At 39.3% G+C, this 14088-nt stretch overlaps 1 protein-coding gene across 1 annotated transcript in view; it reads left to right on the top strand.

The window, feature by feature from the left end:
• Positions 1 to 6319: 6319 nt before the first annotated feature.
• The window catches only part of ATP2C1 (ATPase secretory pathway Ca2+ transporting 1), a gene marked incomplete at both ends in the record, with an annotated part of 67672 nt that continues 59903 nt past the window's right edge, over positions 6320 to 14088 (top strand). Inside the window, one exon of the mRNA XM_082014701.1 lies at positions 6320 to 6424. Within this exon, the coding sequence (XP_081870827.1) occupies positions 6320 to 6424 (105 nt within the window). The remainder of the gene's footprint in view (positions 6425 to 14088) is intronic.

Below are 14088 nucleotides of genomic sequence, written 5' to 3'. Positions count from 1 at the left end.
CAGTATGCAATTTCTGTAAAGCTTGTGCTTAAATAAGAGAGGGTTTTCTTACTAGTCTGACCTAATTATGTCTTAAATAAGTGGGCCCATTAAAGACCAGTACTGTGCTGTATCTGTGAGTGTTCTCCACCTGAGGCAAACCTCCTGTGAAAGTGCCTTTGCATAGGACTCTTCTGGGGAAGAGGTGGAAAACATTCAGATGAGTCCTCTTCAGAGCTGGAAGACTTGTGTCTGAGAAAAGGAAGGCTAATGAGAAAAGGCCTCCTTCATTGCAATACTTCTCCCCATGCCGCCTCGCCAGGTGTTTTCTGCTGGCTAGGAGCTTAGTGGGTTTTTGGATAGGCTGCCTGATTTCCTATGTTTGAAGGCAAATCTGAGGACAGTTACTGTGCAGCAACTCTATAGGAAGATTAATTGTGTTAGGCAGACAAGACTGTGTTGGACCTTGGATGAGAGAGAGGTGAGAAGCAGCTCAGTTGGCTGCCAGGTTACGAGGCAGTGGGCTTCAGCCTGGCCTTTCTAGCCCTACTGTTCCATCAAGCACCCTAAGACTAACCTACAGTCCATCAGTACAGTGAGGAAGATGTTTTCTTGTTCCTTTGAGACACATCTGAATAATTAGTTGATCTTTTCTATTCAGACAAAGTTAATAGTCCACAGTATGTTATGTGTTTACTAGACAAATAAAACACAGTGGATTTCTGTTATCTAACTCTACTATGGCTTCTTGTTGCTACGTGTGGGAAGCTCTTTCAGGAAGAATTTGGTAGGAAAAAAGCCTTTCTCTGCTTCATAATCCTTTAATACGAATACAGAATTGCCTGGGCCACAGTATCAGAATAATTAACAGTGAAACACCAGTGGTGAGGGAGCTATCAAATAGGATATCTCTGGATCAGTATTGGGCCTGGTATTAATTAATGAAAACACTAATTAAAATTTCTATTAAACAATCTGGAAGATAAAATAAGCATGCATTGATCAAATTTGTAGAGGCCAGGTTGTAGCTACAGAATGATTGATCAAGAGATTTTAGAGTAAGAGGCAAATTTTAAATAGGGTGAGATTTTAATTTAGATAAATGTTAGTGCACTAGAGGGTGACACTTTATAAAATGGAGGACTGCTAATTAGAGATCACTAACACAGAAAAGAACTTAGGAGAGTGAGTAACAAAAGGGGCACAAATCCGAATACCATGGAGCTTTAAAAAGACAAATAGTCTTTTTACTCTCTGGCTGTGCAGAGAGTAAAAGGGAGGTAATTTGTAGGACAGTAGCCATAAGGACATCTATTCTGTGTTTCCAGTGTGGCAATGCAAGTGTAAAGCTTCAAACTCTTGTCCATGTGAAATAAACTCTTCAATTGTGACCTCAAAGTTGGATGGTAAAGGAATAAAATTTCTGAAAGCGATGCAGAGCTGTAGATATGTGTACACAGCCTCTGAGAGGCATGTGAGCTCAGTGTGCTCCACTGACAGTCCACCTCTCGGCCCAATGGCACTTAATCATGCACCCTTGTATGATCCACTGATGCTAGTTCCTGATGCATTCTTGTACTTGGCAAAATGTAACGGGAAGGAGCTGCTTTGGTCATGGAAAATGTAGCAGAACGTAAGTGTAGAGATCTCAGCCTCCATCTACCATCTTATCAACCTCTTCCCACCAGCTACAAGTATGCTCTGATTGGTGGGGAAGGCTGGTGAACATGAATAACTTAACAAAGGAAAGAAATTTTCAGAAATGGGTGCTGCTTTTGAGCATCTTTTTAGAGCTGTGGTCTCTCTCCCCCCCCCCCCCCCCCCCCCCCAAGAATGATTTTTGTCATCTAGAGTGAGGCCCTGGCAAAGCAAAGGTACCACTGCAGGCAGTTGCTTCTCATGACTTAGTATTCTTGGGGAATGGGATGTGCCTAGGAAGAAAGGGGGGAAGCATGCACTTCATGCATGTGTGGGAAAGGTAGAAAAGAAAAAAATCTCAAAATACTTTGGTGTCTAGGAGGAATTATAGACCAGTTACCTGGTCAAACAGTTCCAAGTAAGCTATTTGCAACAAAACTTGTAGTACAAGTCTGTGTGAATGCCTCTATACATGAGTACTGTGTTATGTTTGAACAGCATTATGAAAACTCAAGCAAGCTCTTTCTTGCAGTAAAATTAAATATTATATTTTGGCACTGCCCCAACAATGAATCTATACATTTGGGAATCAGTATACCAGTGACATTTTTATAACTATATATTCTTTCTTTAAAAAGTACTTATTTTCACACAGAATCAACACGTAAAATCAAATCAATAATTTACATATGCTTAGGACTTTTTAAATAGTAATATCTTGTAATTTCACAGAGTTGTAGGATAGCTGAGGTTGGAAGGGACTCCTGGAAATCATCTAGTCTAATACCCTTACTCAAAGCAGAGTCAGAAAGAGCAGACTGTTCAGGACTGATTGTAAGGTTTTGAATATCTCCAGGGTTGAAGTATCCACAACCATTCTGGGCAGCAGGTTCAGGTGCTTCATCGCTATTACAGTGGTTTAATAAATAAATATATTTAGATGGAGCTTCCTGTATCTGAGTTTGTGCCCATTGCCTCCTGCCCTTTCACAGGGCACTGCTGAGAAATCTGGTTCCTTCTTCATTTCTCCCCCTTGTGTATTTGTGCACATTAAGACGACCCCCCCGAGACTTCTCCAGGCTGAACAGTCACAGCTCTCTGTCTCTCCTCCCATGATAGATGCTCCAGTTCCTTAATCATCTTTGTGACTCTTTCCGCCAGTATACCCATGTCTGTCTTGTACTTCTGTATCTGGTCATGGAACTAAAAATATACTGTTTCATTAAAATCTCTATCAGTGACGCCTATTGAAGATAGTTCTTTTTTTATTTTGAATGATGCAAACTGGATCAAGTTTTAACCAGAATTGAGTTAATATATCCTGCTCACAAGAACAGGAAATTAAATTAGTTGAAAATCTTATACTAACAGCTATGCTGGAATTATTGTCATTTATCAAAGCAATAAGGTGGAGGGAGACAGGGGAAGAAGCAAACTCTTATTGTGACAGTACACAAACCCAAAATGCAACACTTGCTTAAAGAATCCAGAAGCTATGGCTTCATTGGGATAGAGAAGTCTTGGCCCAAGGAACTTTGAAACGAAAGGTTTTGGAAGATGAAGGTCTCTGGCTGAGACACCAGGATGATACGAGAAGGTGACAAAACAGCTCACAATGAGCAGGAGTTACATCTTGCTACCTGTCCGGATACTGGCAGCTTTCAGGGAGTAGTAAGACACGGTCCGTTTTTGTTGGTTAGCTGTGTTTTCAGGGTGCGGGTGTTGTGCATGTGTGCGTACATGTATCTATATAGCTATACACATATACCTATATAGATGCATATATAGATTTTTTTTTTCCCCCCCCCCACTCACTGGGAGAATTATTTGTGTCTTTTACAACAGGATCTGGAAGCTGTTTGTGGATTTTGGCTGCTAGTGATATATTTTATTACTGTCATTAAAGATTTTTATAATACGGGATAAGATTGTCTAAGTACTGTGTGAGAACTGCTAAATTCTCCTTGGTTGACACTGCATGCATTACTTGAACAAATAGGTTAATGCTATTCTTGTTGATACTGGATAGTTGCCATGCCAGGGTTGAGGGGTTTAGTCTCTGTTGTTTGTGGTTTTCTGAACATGTAATGGATCATTATTTTAGTATAAATTGGGTTCATTCCTAGGTAAAGCTAAAGTTCATTCTTTTCCTTTTAGATATATCATGGCATAAGAAACCAGGGGATTTCTTTAATAAAAACACAGGGCGAAACAAGAAGAAACTGTTCTTTCAGGTGTCAGAATGCCTGTTTGGAAATTTTTGTCACATTATTTTAAACCAGAGAGAAGAGAATTTTTCATTAAAACTCTTAAACTAAAACATTCTGACAGCTGATATGGTATGTTGAAAGCTTGTCTTTGCTTTCCTTGGCTTGTTACTGCCTTTCTTAAAGGGGAGCAGGGGGAGAACTTAGTGACACATACCACTATCTCACTCTTGTTAGTGCAAGTTTTTCTAGAATTCTCATATTGGCCAAGGCCAAGTTATGTAGCAACCAGATGATTGCAGTACGCTTTTGAGGCTCCAGCCATCTGGATTACTGCAGATGTCTCCCTTTGTGCTCAGTAAGCACCCATATGCAGCACACAAGGGGTGGGCGTACGGGTGGCTGCTGAAGCACTGATGTTAGGCCAGCCTGAAACAAGCCTAGACAAGTCGTCCATTCTTCTGGAAGAGCTTGGTAATGCACTTCAGAACTTTGCAAAGAAGCATCTTCAGCCTGGCATGATTTTTCAGCAAATGGCATAAACCATAATACTGTGATCTTAGATAAAAGTTAGAGGTTATACAAAACAAATATGTCCTGGTATTTGTCCATTTTAAAGTGGAGCTCAATGCTTTCACCTGCTTGGATCTTCTACATCTGTGTCTTGTGTCTTCGGTTTTACTATCCTTGTCCTTCTGCTTATGGTAATCCTGGCTTTGCAGAGTGTTTGCAATTAAAATTTTCGTGCTATGATGCGTCGCTGATCTTCATAACATTCCCCTGGTTTCACAGCAACAAGTATACTTGGCAATTTCCAGTGCTGACAACTCCAGTTTTCTGCCTCTGTTGTTCAGGTGGTCAGAGCCATGCAAGTGCCAACAAATTTGGTAAAGCACAGAAGCTGTGTTTCTGACTCAGCAGAGCTTTGTACCAAAGTGAGCGCAGGAGAGCTATTGTGCCGAGTGCCCAAAATTGGTTGGCATCTTTGGATGGGAAGTGAAGTGAAACTGGAAGATCACCTTGTAAGCAGGCCTGGTGCCATCCAAACAGATGGGCTGAAGCATAAGCAGCCAAACAGACATTTAGGAACACAAAACGGATTTGTTGAAGGAAGATTTCCAAGCATTGAAATGTCAGAACGGTTGCCTGTGTCAAGCCTCCAAACCTGAAGGGAAGGATATGTGTGAGTAGTGTGGGATGAGCTAATGCTGAAAACAAACATGAAAATCTGTCTTGGATCCTTTCCTGGATCCATTGAAAGATTGTTTTCGTAGCTGTGAGACCTAGAAGGGATGAGTGGGAGGAGTCCTGCCAAGCAATATTATTTCTCTACCACATGGATCACTTTCCACAAACTGTGCTGACAAGGTAAAGAAATTATTTCTTTTGCCTCCCACAGATGTTGATGTGCAGGAAGCCTGTAACGTTGCTCTGGCTGGTTAATCTTTGGCAGCTCTATTTAATAGCTTCAGGACAAATTCTGTAGTATTAGCCAAGCTCTAAATAATTTATTATAGACAGATATATACATTAGTAGAGACTTTGAGTTAATCTCCAAATGGCTGTGGAGTTGTAGTGAGGACTGATTTGCCTCGCTGTAGTAAGAATCCAGCTCCTCTTTGGGACTTCTCTGCTTAAAAGATCAACAACAAAGGGGAAACAACAACTCAAACATCCATAACTAAAACTCAAGAATTTAGGATGATAACTGACAGAAATGTGCTTTGCTACTTTTCCATCCACTATGAAAGCCAGGCAAACACTTATTACTTGTCTGCTGATCAAAGTAGGGAAGGGCTCACAGAAAGAGAAATGTAATGACTTGAAAGGAAATGAGTTTGCAGGTAAGATTCAAGGCAAAGGCTCCAATTGCAAGCTAAGCTTTATCAGAGCTTACATTGTTCTGCCCTGTAACTGGTGCCTTGCAGTTCCAGTTTAGAAAGCGGAGAATGAAAGAAAGCATTAATCTGGCTGAAATCCACGTAACAGGATTGTGTGCGAAACAAAAGTGAAATCAGACACTGCAGTTGGTGAAACACAGCTTCAGGAGGAGGGTGGAATATGCTAGAAACAGCAGTTTTCTAACCTCTTTACTGCAGCTGAACAAGCTTTAAGAGGCGTTAGGATATATTCTTCATAGTGAGAGGGGTAGGAAAAAATCCAGACATAGTTACTGTTGTTTGATTTTTTTTTCAGCAGAATATTCTTACCAGAAGTAGGGCTGTTAGAACACGCTGTCAGGGAAATGATTTGCATTTGGTAGAACTGCCCCTCAGTTCTTCCAGCTCACGCTGCCCCTGTGGCACTTAACACTGGTCATTTGTTGTAGGCTCTGCATTTGATGTCTTGGCTTGCACCAGTTGCTCCGCAGAAAAGGACCGTGCAACAGGCGAGGACTACTGATCTTTGGGAAGAGGCAGAAAACATGCATTCAGATCTCAAACTCCAGGCGGGGAAGCCTCTTTAACTGTGCAGTAATAAAAATTGCTTAAATTATGGATAATTTGCTGCACAAGTCTGTCTTCTATTTCATAAAGCTTCCTATCCGTGCAATTTGGAGACTTGTATCGACGGTGAAAGACAAGAAGATTCAAGACAAGGTAAAAACAAATTAAAAAAACAAACCAACCAACCCTTCTTCAACTGTAACCTTGTGGGTGACCTGGCTGTATATCTTAAAGGGAGAGGATCAGAAGTTTAGCTGCACTGTTTTCTAAATGTCAGTATCTGGGAGTAATGGCTCTGTTTTTAAGTTTTTTAGAAGAGCTTTGTGACTTTGAGAAACCTGGTCCTGAAAACAAATATTTTTTGACTCTGAGGAAATTACTGGATACTTAAAGCAATTGGGGTCTGAGGCCATGAAGTTTTAAGTAGTTGTTACCTGTCTGAGGATCACAAAAATCCATATCTCACTGCTGTCATGAGCAGTTTTCAGTGTAATTACAGTTCATCTTGAATCACTCATCTCCATCCTAGCTGGTGGAAGAAAGTGTTAAACTTCCTTTTAGTTTTTATAGTCTTGAATCCCTTTGTTACACTGGGGAGAGGGGGGGTATAGCTGAGAAAATTAATTCCTAAATATGTATATAAAATAAACCAGACTTCCTCTCTCTTAACTCTTCTGTTAGGCATAAACATCATGCTCTGCTGTTCTCTGTGCTTTAAGGGCTTTGTCTCTACCAAGAGATGTTAATTAGTCTGAGATCAGGTGTAGGGAGGGACTGGTCAGTATTTGGGCTCTTTGTCATGTAAAGCTATGTTAAATAAAAGATTGAATTCTTGGCAGTAGGGCTTGTAACTTAGTTTCTTAAATGTTTTGGTAAATCATGATTTCTGGACTTAAATGCAACGTGAATATCCTTAGGAGAACTGAATTGTTATCTGAAGTTGTGGCTGTTTCACAAGAAAATGGAAGCTATTTAGTGTGGGGGGAGAAGGGATGAGTCTAGAACGGGGCCATCTCTGAATTACCCTTGTCTTTCATCCAGTAGGTGCTCAATATTAAGTTATGTGATGAGCATTCAGAAGCAGCCTATAACAAGAGCTGAAATTCTGCATTCCTTTGAAACAGTTAAACTTCTTTGCTCTTTGTGCACTAGATGATGTTGAATATTGTAATTCTCTAAATGAGAGGTCAGCAAGCAAAGAAAGGCACATTCCTTTGACGTTATATACTTCGGGGGCGGGGGGGGGAAACCACCAGGACTGTAATGGGTGGGGAGAAATCTGCTTTTCCTGTTTTGGTACAGTAATGTTCATTATTTTCTTTCTTCGAATGTTTTTACAATGGCTAACAGCTCAAGCACTACATGCTTAAAGGAACATCACATTCATTCTCCTTGGGTTTGTCCGATGTTGGCAGGGCTGATATTCACCAAATACTAACATTTGCTTCTTTCACTCTACAAACATTTACGGGGTGGGAAGTGCAGATGAGCTCAGCAGGTTGCTCTGCATGGTGTTGAGAATGAGCTTTTTATTTCTGAGAAGCACATTCTTTTATCTCGCAGGGTCAGTCCTTGGGATTGTTTGCTTAATACTGGCTCGATGCCTTTTAATAAGTATCAGTAGATGACTAAATGCTTTTTCTTTGACTTTTTTGTTGTTGTTTTCTCAATATTCATCCATTACTGATCTGAACAGGTATTAAAGTAAAGCTCAGGAGGGCTAACAGTGCTGTTGTCATGCACTGTTCAGACAGTTTTTGTCTGATGCTCATAGTGCTGCTTTTACAGTCACGGAGGCAAAAATCACAAGCAGAGGATGTATGCAGGGCTAGTTGGCTAATGACTTTGAGATGGTCAAGGTTTGTCCTGACAGCTGAACTTCAGAGGATGCATAATCAGTTATAACTTGAACGTTAATTGGTGAGATTGAATGGTTTAGAGAGCAACCTGTAACTTGATGCTAAATTAAATCATGCTGTATGTGTAAGAATGTGAATATTTTCAGTGCAGTATCTTCTGGCACTGCTGCTCCAAACTGCTGGAAGAAATCCATTTAATCAAAACAAGCATTCACGTGGTTATTAGCATGTTAGTCCCAAGACACAAAGCTTTATCAATATAAAATGAACTCAATGTGATATTATTCATTCTCTTTACATTGCCTGATATTATGCAGTGAATGTAATGAGGCTTGTTGAAGAACTGCTTTTCTGGAACACCACGGTGAACAGATACACATCCTAGGAGACTTGTTCACTGATCAAACATTTTAAATGAAATACATCATTAAAATAAGCGTAATGGGGTTTCAATCTGCCCTCTGCTTTGCATGCCTACTTTAATGAGTTGCATTTTACTCTGGAAACTAGACAACTAAAAATCCTGTTTACTGGTTGCTTAGAAGCTTTACAGAGACTGATCACCAGTAAGAGCATTAGACATGAAATATTTCAGTAAGAACTAAATCTGTGAAATAAATGCATATTGTTCAGAAATGACAGATTCTGGAGATTACCACAGGATCTTATGAAGTCCAAGAGATAAACAGATTATAAGAAGGACATGTATAGATAAGAACATCCAGACTTAATACTAAGAAGGATAAACTTGCTTGCTCCAGGTATACAGTATGTTTTCGGAAGACTATTTCCACACTGGCAGTGTATTAAATGTTTCCTTTTCTCGGATCCCCTGGAATCATTCCTTACTGAACATGCCAGGCCCAGGAGCATGGACTTCATGAAGTATTGGTATGATCCAATAATGGAATTATTTATGATCTTTAAGATTTTTCTCTCCTAATTTTACCTCAATCTTGAATGTTTTGAGGCACAAAAATCTGAAAGCTTCTTGACAAGCTTTATAGAAATGGTATGAGAATATGTTTTATGGCTATATGGTAGAGTTTCTTTGAGAGTAAGTGACATTTTAACAGCATAGTTGAGTTTAGGAGGTAATTCTGGTTAAATGAAGCTTTTATCTAGATCTGTATATAGCTATTTATTATGGGAAAGTATCTTTTAAAAAGTAATTCTTATCTAATTTTTTACATTGAATTTGTCCATTAAAATTATTATGAATAAGTTCTTAGAAGGTATGAGGCTTTTAAATTAATTCAGCCTGGGTAAGGAGATGAAGGAAACAATGTCCTAGGATGTGGAAATGTCATTGACATATGAAGTAGAATATTTTTCTTATAACTTAAAAAGTAAGCTCCAAATAAAAATGGTAATGAAGGAACTTAGAAGATACAGAAAGGAAGACACCAGAAAGAAGGTGAAAATATAATGTATGTTTTCATATGGTTTACTGCTTCTTTTGGGGGGGCTGGAAAATCCAAAGCCCTGTGAATTTTAGCCTTGGAAGTGACTGCAAGAAATCCTGAAACAGCGGCTGAGTAGCCCTGGAAATGAATTTTCCTCAGTGGCTATGCAATGACTTTTGTGTAAACGCGACATTTAATGACATGGCCGACTAATCCCAGTCAGTCCCACTTCTGACTATACAAATCAGAAAACTTTGTTCCTGTTGATAAAGCTGTGGTATAGCTATAAACATGCCAGTTATTTTCTTGAAAACATAAAAGGCCTATTATTTCAAGGTGTCTAAGAGGCCTCTCTGCTTAGAAAAAATACAATAGAAAGCATGTATGTGGCTTGTATAATGGTGTGTATGCTGGGAGGGTTATCTCCTTTCCTTGAAGTAATTTTTCAATTAATTTGGCAAAGCAAGAAATAAATTCTGCCTTTGCTAGTTTGAGTGTACCTGAGTTAGCATTTGAGGCAATGACTTTTCAAGAGTATTGTAAGGTTACCTCTTTCCAAAACAGGGCCGTAAAACTTAGACTTCCTGTTGAAAATGCCAGTTGGACCCAGATAAAACTTTTTCCTGAAAGAAACCACAAGATGTTTTTTTGCTTTACAATCAGCTTCCAAAGGACATCTGACTAATGTTAAAGAAAATGGAGGAACCATCATTTTGTGCTGAGAAACCACCAGCTTTTTTTTGGAATCCTAGCAGTAAATAGGCATTTCTTACAGCTTCTCCAGCCAATACTTCCTTAGAATTATTTTTGAGCTACACACCCGCCACAAAATGAATGCTAAAATAGTTTCTCTAGCTAACAGTTCATGCGTAAGAGTAATACCATCAATGAGCTTCTGCACACGAGCATTAACAGATGGGATTTGATCCTTTAGGGAAACCACCAAATGAGCTCTGGAAGTCCAGAATTGAGGCAGCACAGAATGATTTGTACACCGTGCTTGGCATTGAGAGTATGTATGTCTTTAGCAATTAACACAGCTGCTTTGGCAGAAGCCTTTTCAGTCTTTTTTATGAAGGAAGTGAACTGTTTCTGTCCATCTTCCCCAGTAACTGTGGAACTCACGGATAGAAGAATCTCAAAGACAGCGGTTTCACCAGAGGGGAGGCATCCTATTAAAACTGCCTCAAAGAGCAGCACTTCATCAAAGAGATCATGCATGGGGGAACAATCATGAGTACTTCCATACACTGGAAAAGCTCCAGTCAGTGTTGTCACCTCAAAGGTGGTTTGTTTGTTTTTTTTTTTAAAAAAAAAAAACCCAAACAACCCAAAAAACCCCAACCAAACCCTACCCTGGAGAACATAGCTGAAACTTGATTCAGATACCTGGTGGCAGTTGATTCCCTGCTGCAGCTTAGTCAGTTAACAAGTGAATCAAGCAGAGGACACCACACTGCTGGAGACCAGGCAGGATATTTCCCTAACTGTCATGGGAGAGCCATTTTCTGCCATGAAAACTTATTTATCTCTCGTTCTCAGTTCAGCCACTGCTTTCCAAATTAATTTGGTTAGAGTTGGATAATAGCCCCTATGCTGAGTTGCATCAAGCTGTCTTTCCTTCAAAGCACTGTTGTCATTGTGACTGGGCAGGATTTGTAAGTTGCTCTAAGGTCCGAGTAGGAACAGAGTACAGTTCCTCATGCGAGTATAAACAGAGCTTGTCAGATGTTTGCTCGTGTAGGTCATTGTTCTATTGCCTTTCCTTTTGCTTTCCTCAAAAATGGCAACTCTGCCCAGTTTGACAGTCAAAGTCTTATCTCCAAGTAACTGTTTGAGGAAGACAGCGCTCACAAAGGATGGGCCTTCAATCAAGGAGAGAAAAGCTTGCAGGCTGCATGCAAATAGGAAATAAAGTACACCCTTCAATCAGTATTTAACCTTCGGAATAATTTATCTGTTGCCAGCCCATATGCTGAAATTTTGGTTAGAGGTGCTTACAAAATATTTTATATAGATAAAATAGAGGTTATAGCCTTTGTGCACAGTTTACAGACAGAAGTTCTCTGTTACATATAGCATCAGCCTGGATCACAGAAATAATTCCTCGCAGCTTTAAAATCTACATTAGTTGAATCAAAATGGCACTGTTGAACTTCTGCCTGTAAATGTATTTGTTACAGGCCAAGCAACATTAGTATGACTGAATCTGACATATGCTTGACACACAGTTCCTGAAATTGTAGGACTACGGGCATTTTAAAGGACACATTTCGTGTCTTCAAGTGACAATCTAAGACTTCTGCAAGAATCGCCTCTTCCAAGTGGGAAGGATTTTGGACATCTAGTCAGCCTGGAGATGAGATACTGAGGATGCAGCTAAAGGGTCTGAAGGGGACACAGTGCCCAGTAAATGATCTGGCAGCTTTTGCTGAAATAGCTGGTGCTTGATCTCTGCTCGGAGATTAACGGTACCTCCCATCACACACAAGTTAACCTCTCGCTGGAAATGATGCTGCCTCTTACTGTGCATAGGACACATGAGATCTATTATTGCCAGTGTTGTAACAGTGATAATGCTTGTATTATGGCTGTGGTAGTCCAAGCGCTGCTATCAGGTTAAAAAAATAAGAGGGGGGCACCTGTCATCTGGCTTTGTTCTTGCTTTTCTAAAAATGTCTGTATCTAAAGATGCATTTGGGGTAGCTGCCTCAAGTTTCCAGCATAAGCATGCTATAAAATATGCAGGAATTACAAATGACATAGTACTTCTCTACTAGGACAACTAAGAAATCTATATAGCTATTAATGAAAACATTATAATGGCTTTAGACATGTCAAGTTAAGTTTGTTTAATAATAGTGGTATACTTTTTGACATGTAAAAACTATGTATATGTTAAATTTGAGATGACACATTAAAAGCGCTGCTTGCTTTGAATGACTAAGATGCTATGATTTTTGTGGCTAAACAGCGGCTGGACTAATTTCTCTAATGAAACATTTTCCCTAATTTCTGTTCTTTGTTCTGAAGCATAAAAAGCACTGATTGCTATGTATTCCTGGGGTGGTATGTCCAGAATCTGAAACACTTTGTGAATCTCTGGAGCTGATGGGTATTACATTGTTTAATAATTTATGCTTAATACCATCATGTCAAAATTATTCTTCTGTCCTAACAGTTCCTTGCAGTTCACAAATTCATTTGGAAAACTGTCTTCTAATAGAGTTGGGTAGCTCAGATATCCTCTTTGTCACATCAGCTGCTTCTAAGCTCATTTGGATCAATATTGGAAAGACTGTATCAGAGGAAATGCACATTTGCTCTGGTTTGGCTTTCTGTGTGTTTACAGTAGAAAGTTTAGCATAAATTCCTGTCAGGATTGTATGAAATTTTCCAGGGATGTGCAGTTTCTTTGTTTTCCTCGCTAAGTAGATTTTCTTCTTGAATTATGATCACTAGTATTGAAGCTGGGATGTTTTGCTCCTTCAGGTAAACATCTCCATTGAATTACCATCTCATAGTTGAAATATAAGTTGGGTCTCCACTGCTTTGTGTCAGACATGACTAGAGAATTTTTCAAGCATATACTATGTCTATAGATATATACACACATTAAGATGAGCAGGTTTTGGTATTGTCATAAGAGAACAGCAACTAATACAAACCACTTGAAGAACCCACTATGCTAAACAAGGATTCTAATCTTAAGGCATTGATCTTTTGCCTTTTTGACAAAAGTGGAGAGGAGCTGTAGTCCCTTAGCATTTGGAAGAACTTATCTAGATGCTTATGGACTGTGACAGCTCTTGACTAATGGTTTATACTATTCAAATTCTTATTTTAAGAAGCTGAAAACTTATTAATCTAAATGGTCAATGCTCATTTATTTTTTGGAGTCTAACAGATGGTCTGCTGAAGAATTCTTACATTGTTGATGTTTAAAATAGGATTGTATTACACTTCCTGAAGTATTACTTCTCATTTAGGCACTTTTAGTGACACTGGTATCATCTCAATCAGGTATCATCAGGTTCTCCACTTAAGCCAGTATCATGACTGAATGGCTGGTGATGACATCTATTGCTTGGGGAGGGAGGGGAGTGGAGTGGGCTGGCTGCCATTTCTGAAATCTAGCCAAATGAAAAACCTTAACAGAATAGGCAGTGCAGTAGAAAGCTTAAAGATTAGAGAGAGACTAAGCTGGACTTTTACAGCATTGTTTGAATAACTGGTAGAGCAGTGTATGTAAAACAAGTATGTCAAGGATTGAAGGCCAAGAGAAAAGATTTCAGAACTAAGATATGTTCTGTCACTGTAGCTGTGTACAAATGAAACATTATTTTTAATTAAAAAATTCTCTGTCCCATCCCACTGTTTCCTCCCTTTTTAAACTGTGACTAAGTCTGCCAGCTACAGATGTATTCAATTTAATTTACAGGACCTTCATCTAGGCATCTCTAATGCCACAAAGAGACAAGAAACCCACCAAAATTTAGGTAGCATTTAAAGTTTTGAGACAGTCAAACAAAACAGATGCTTGTGATTCCTG

Source organism: Phaethon aethereus (genome assembly GCF_964289735.1).
Source record: "Phaethon aethereus genome assembly, chromosome: 2".
Classification (NCBI taxonomy): Eukaryota; Metazoa; Chordata; class Aves; order Phaethontiformes; family Phaethontidae; genus Phaethon; species Phaethon aethereus.
Note: the sequence above shows the minus strand (reverse complement) of the source record. Positions and strands in the feature narration are given on the sequence as shown.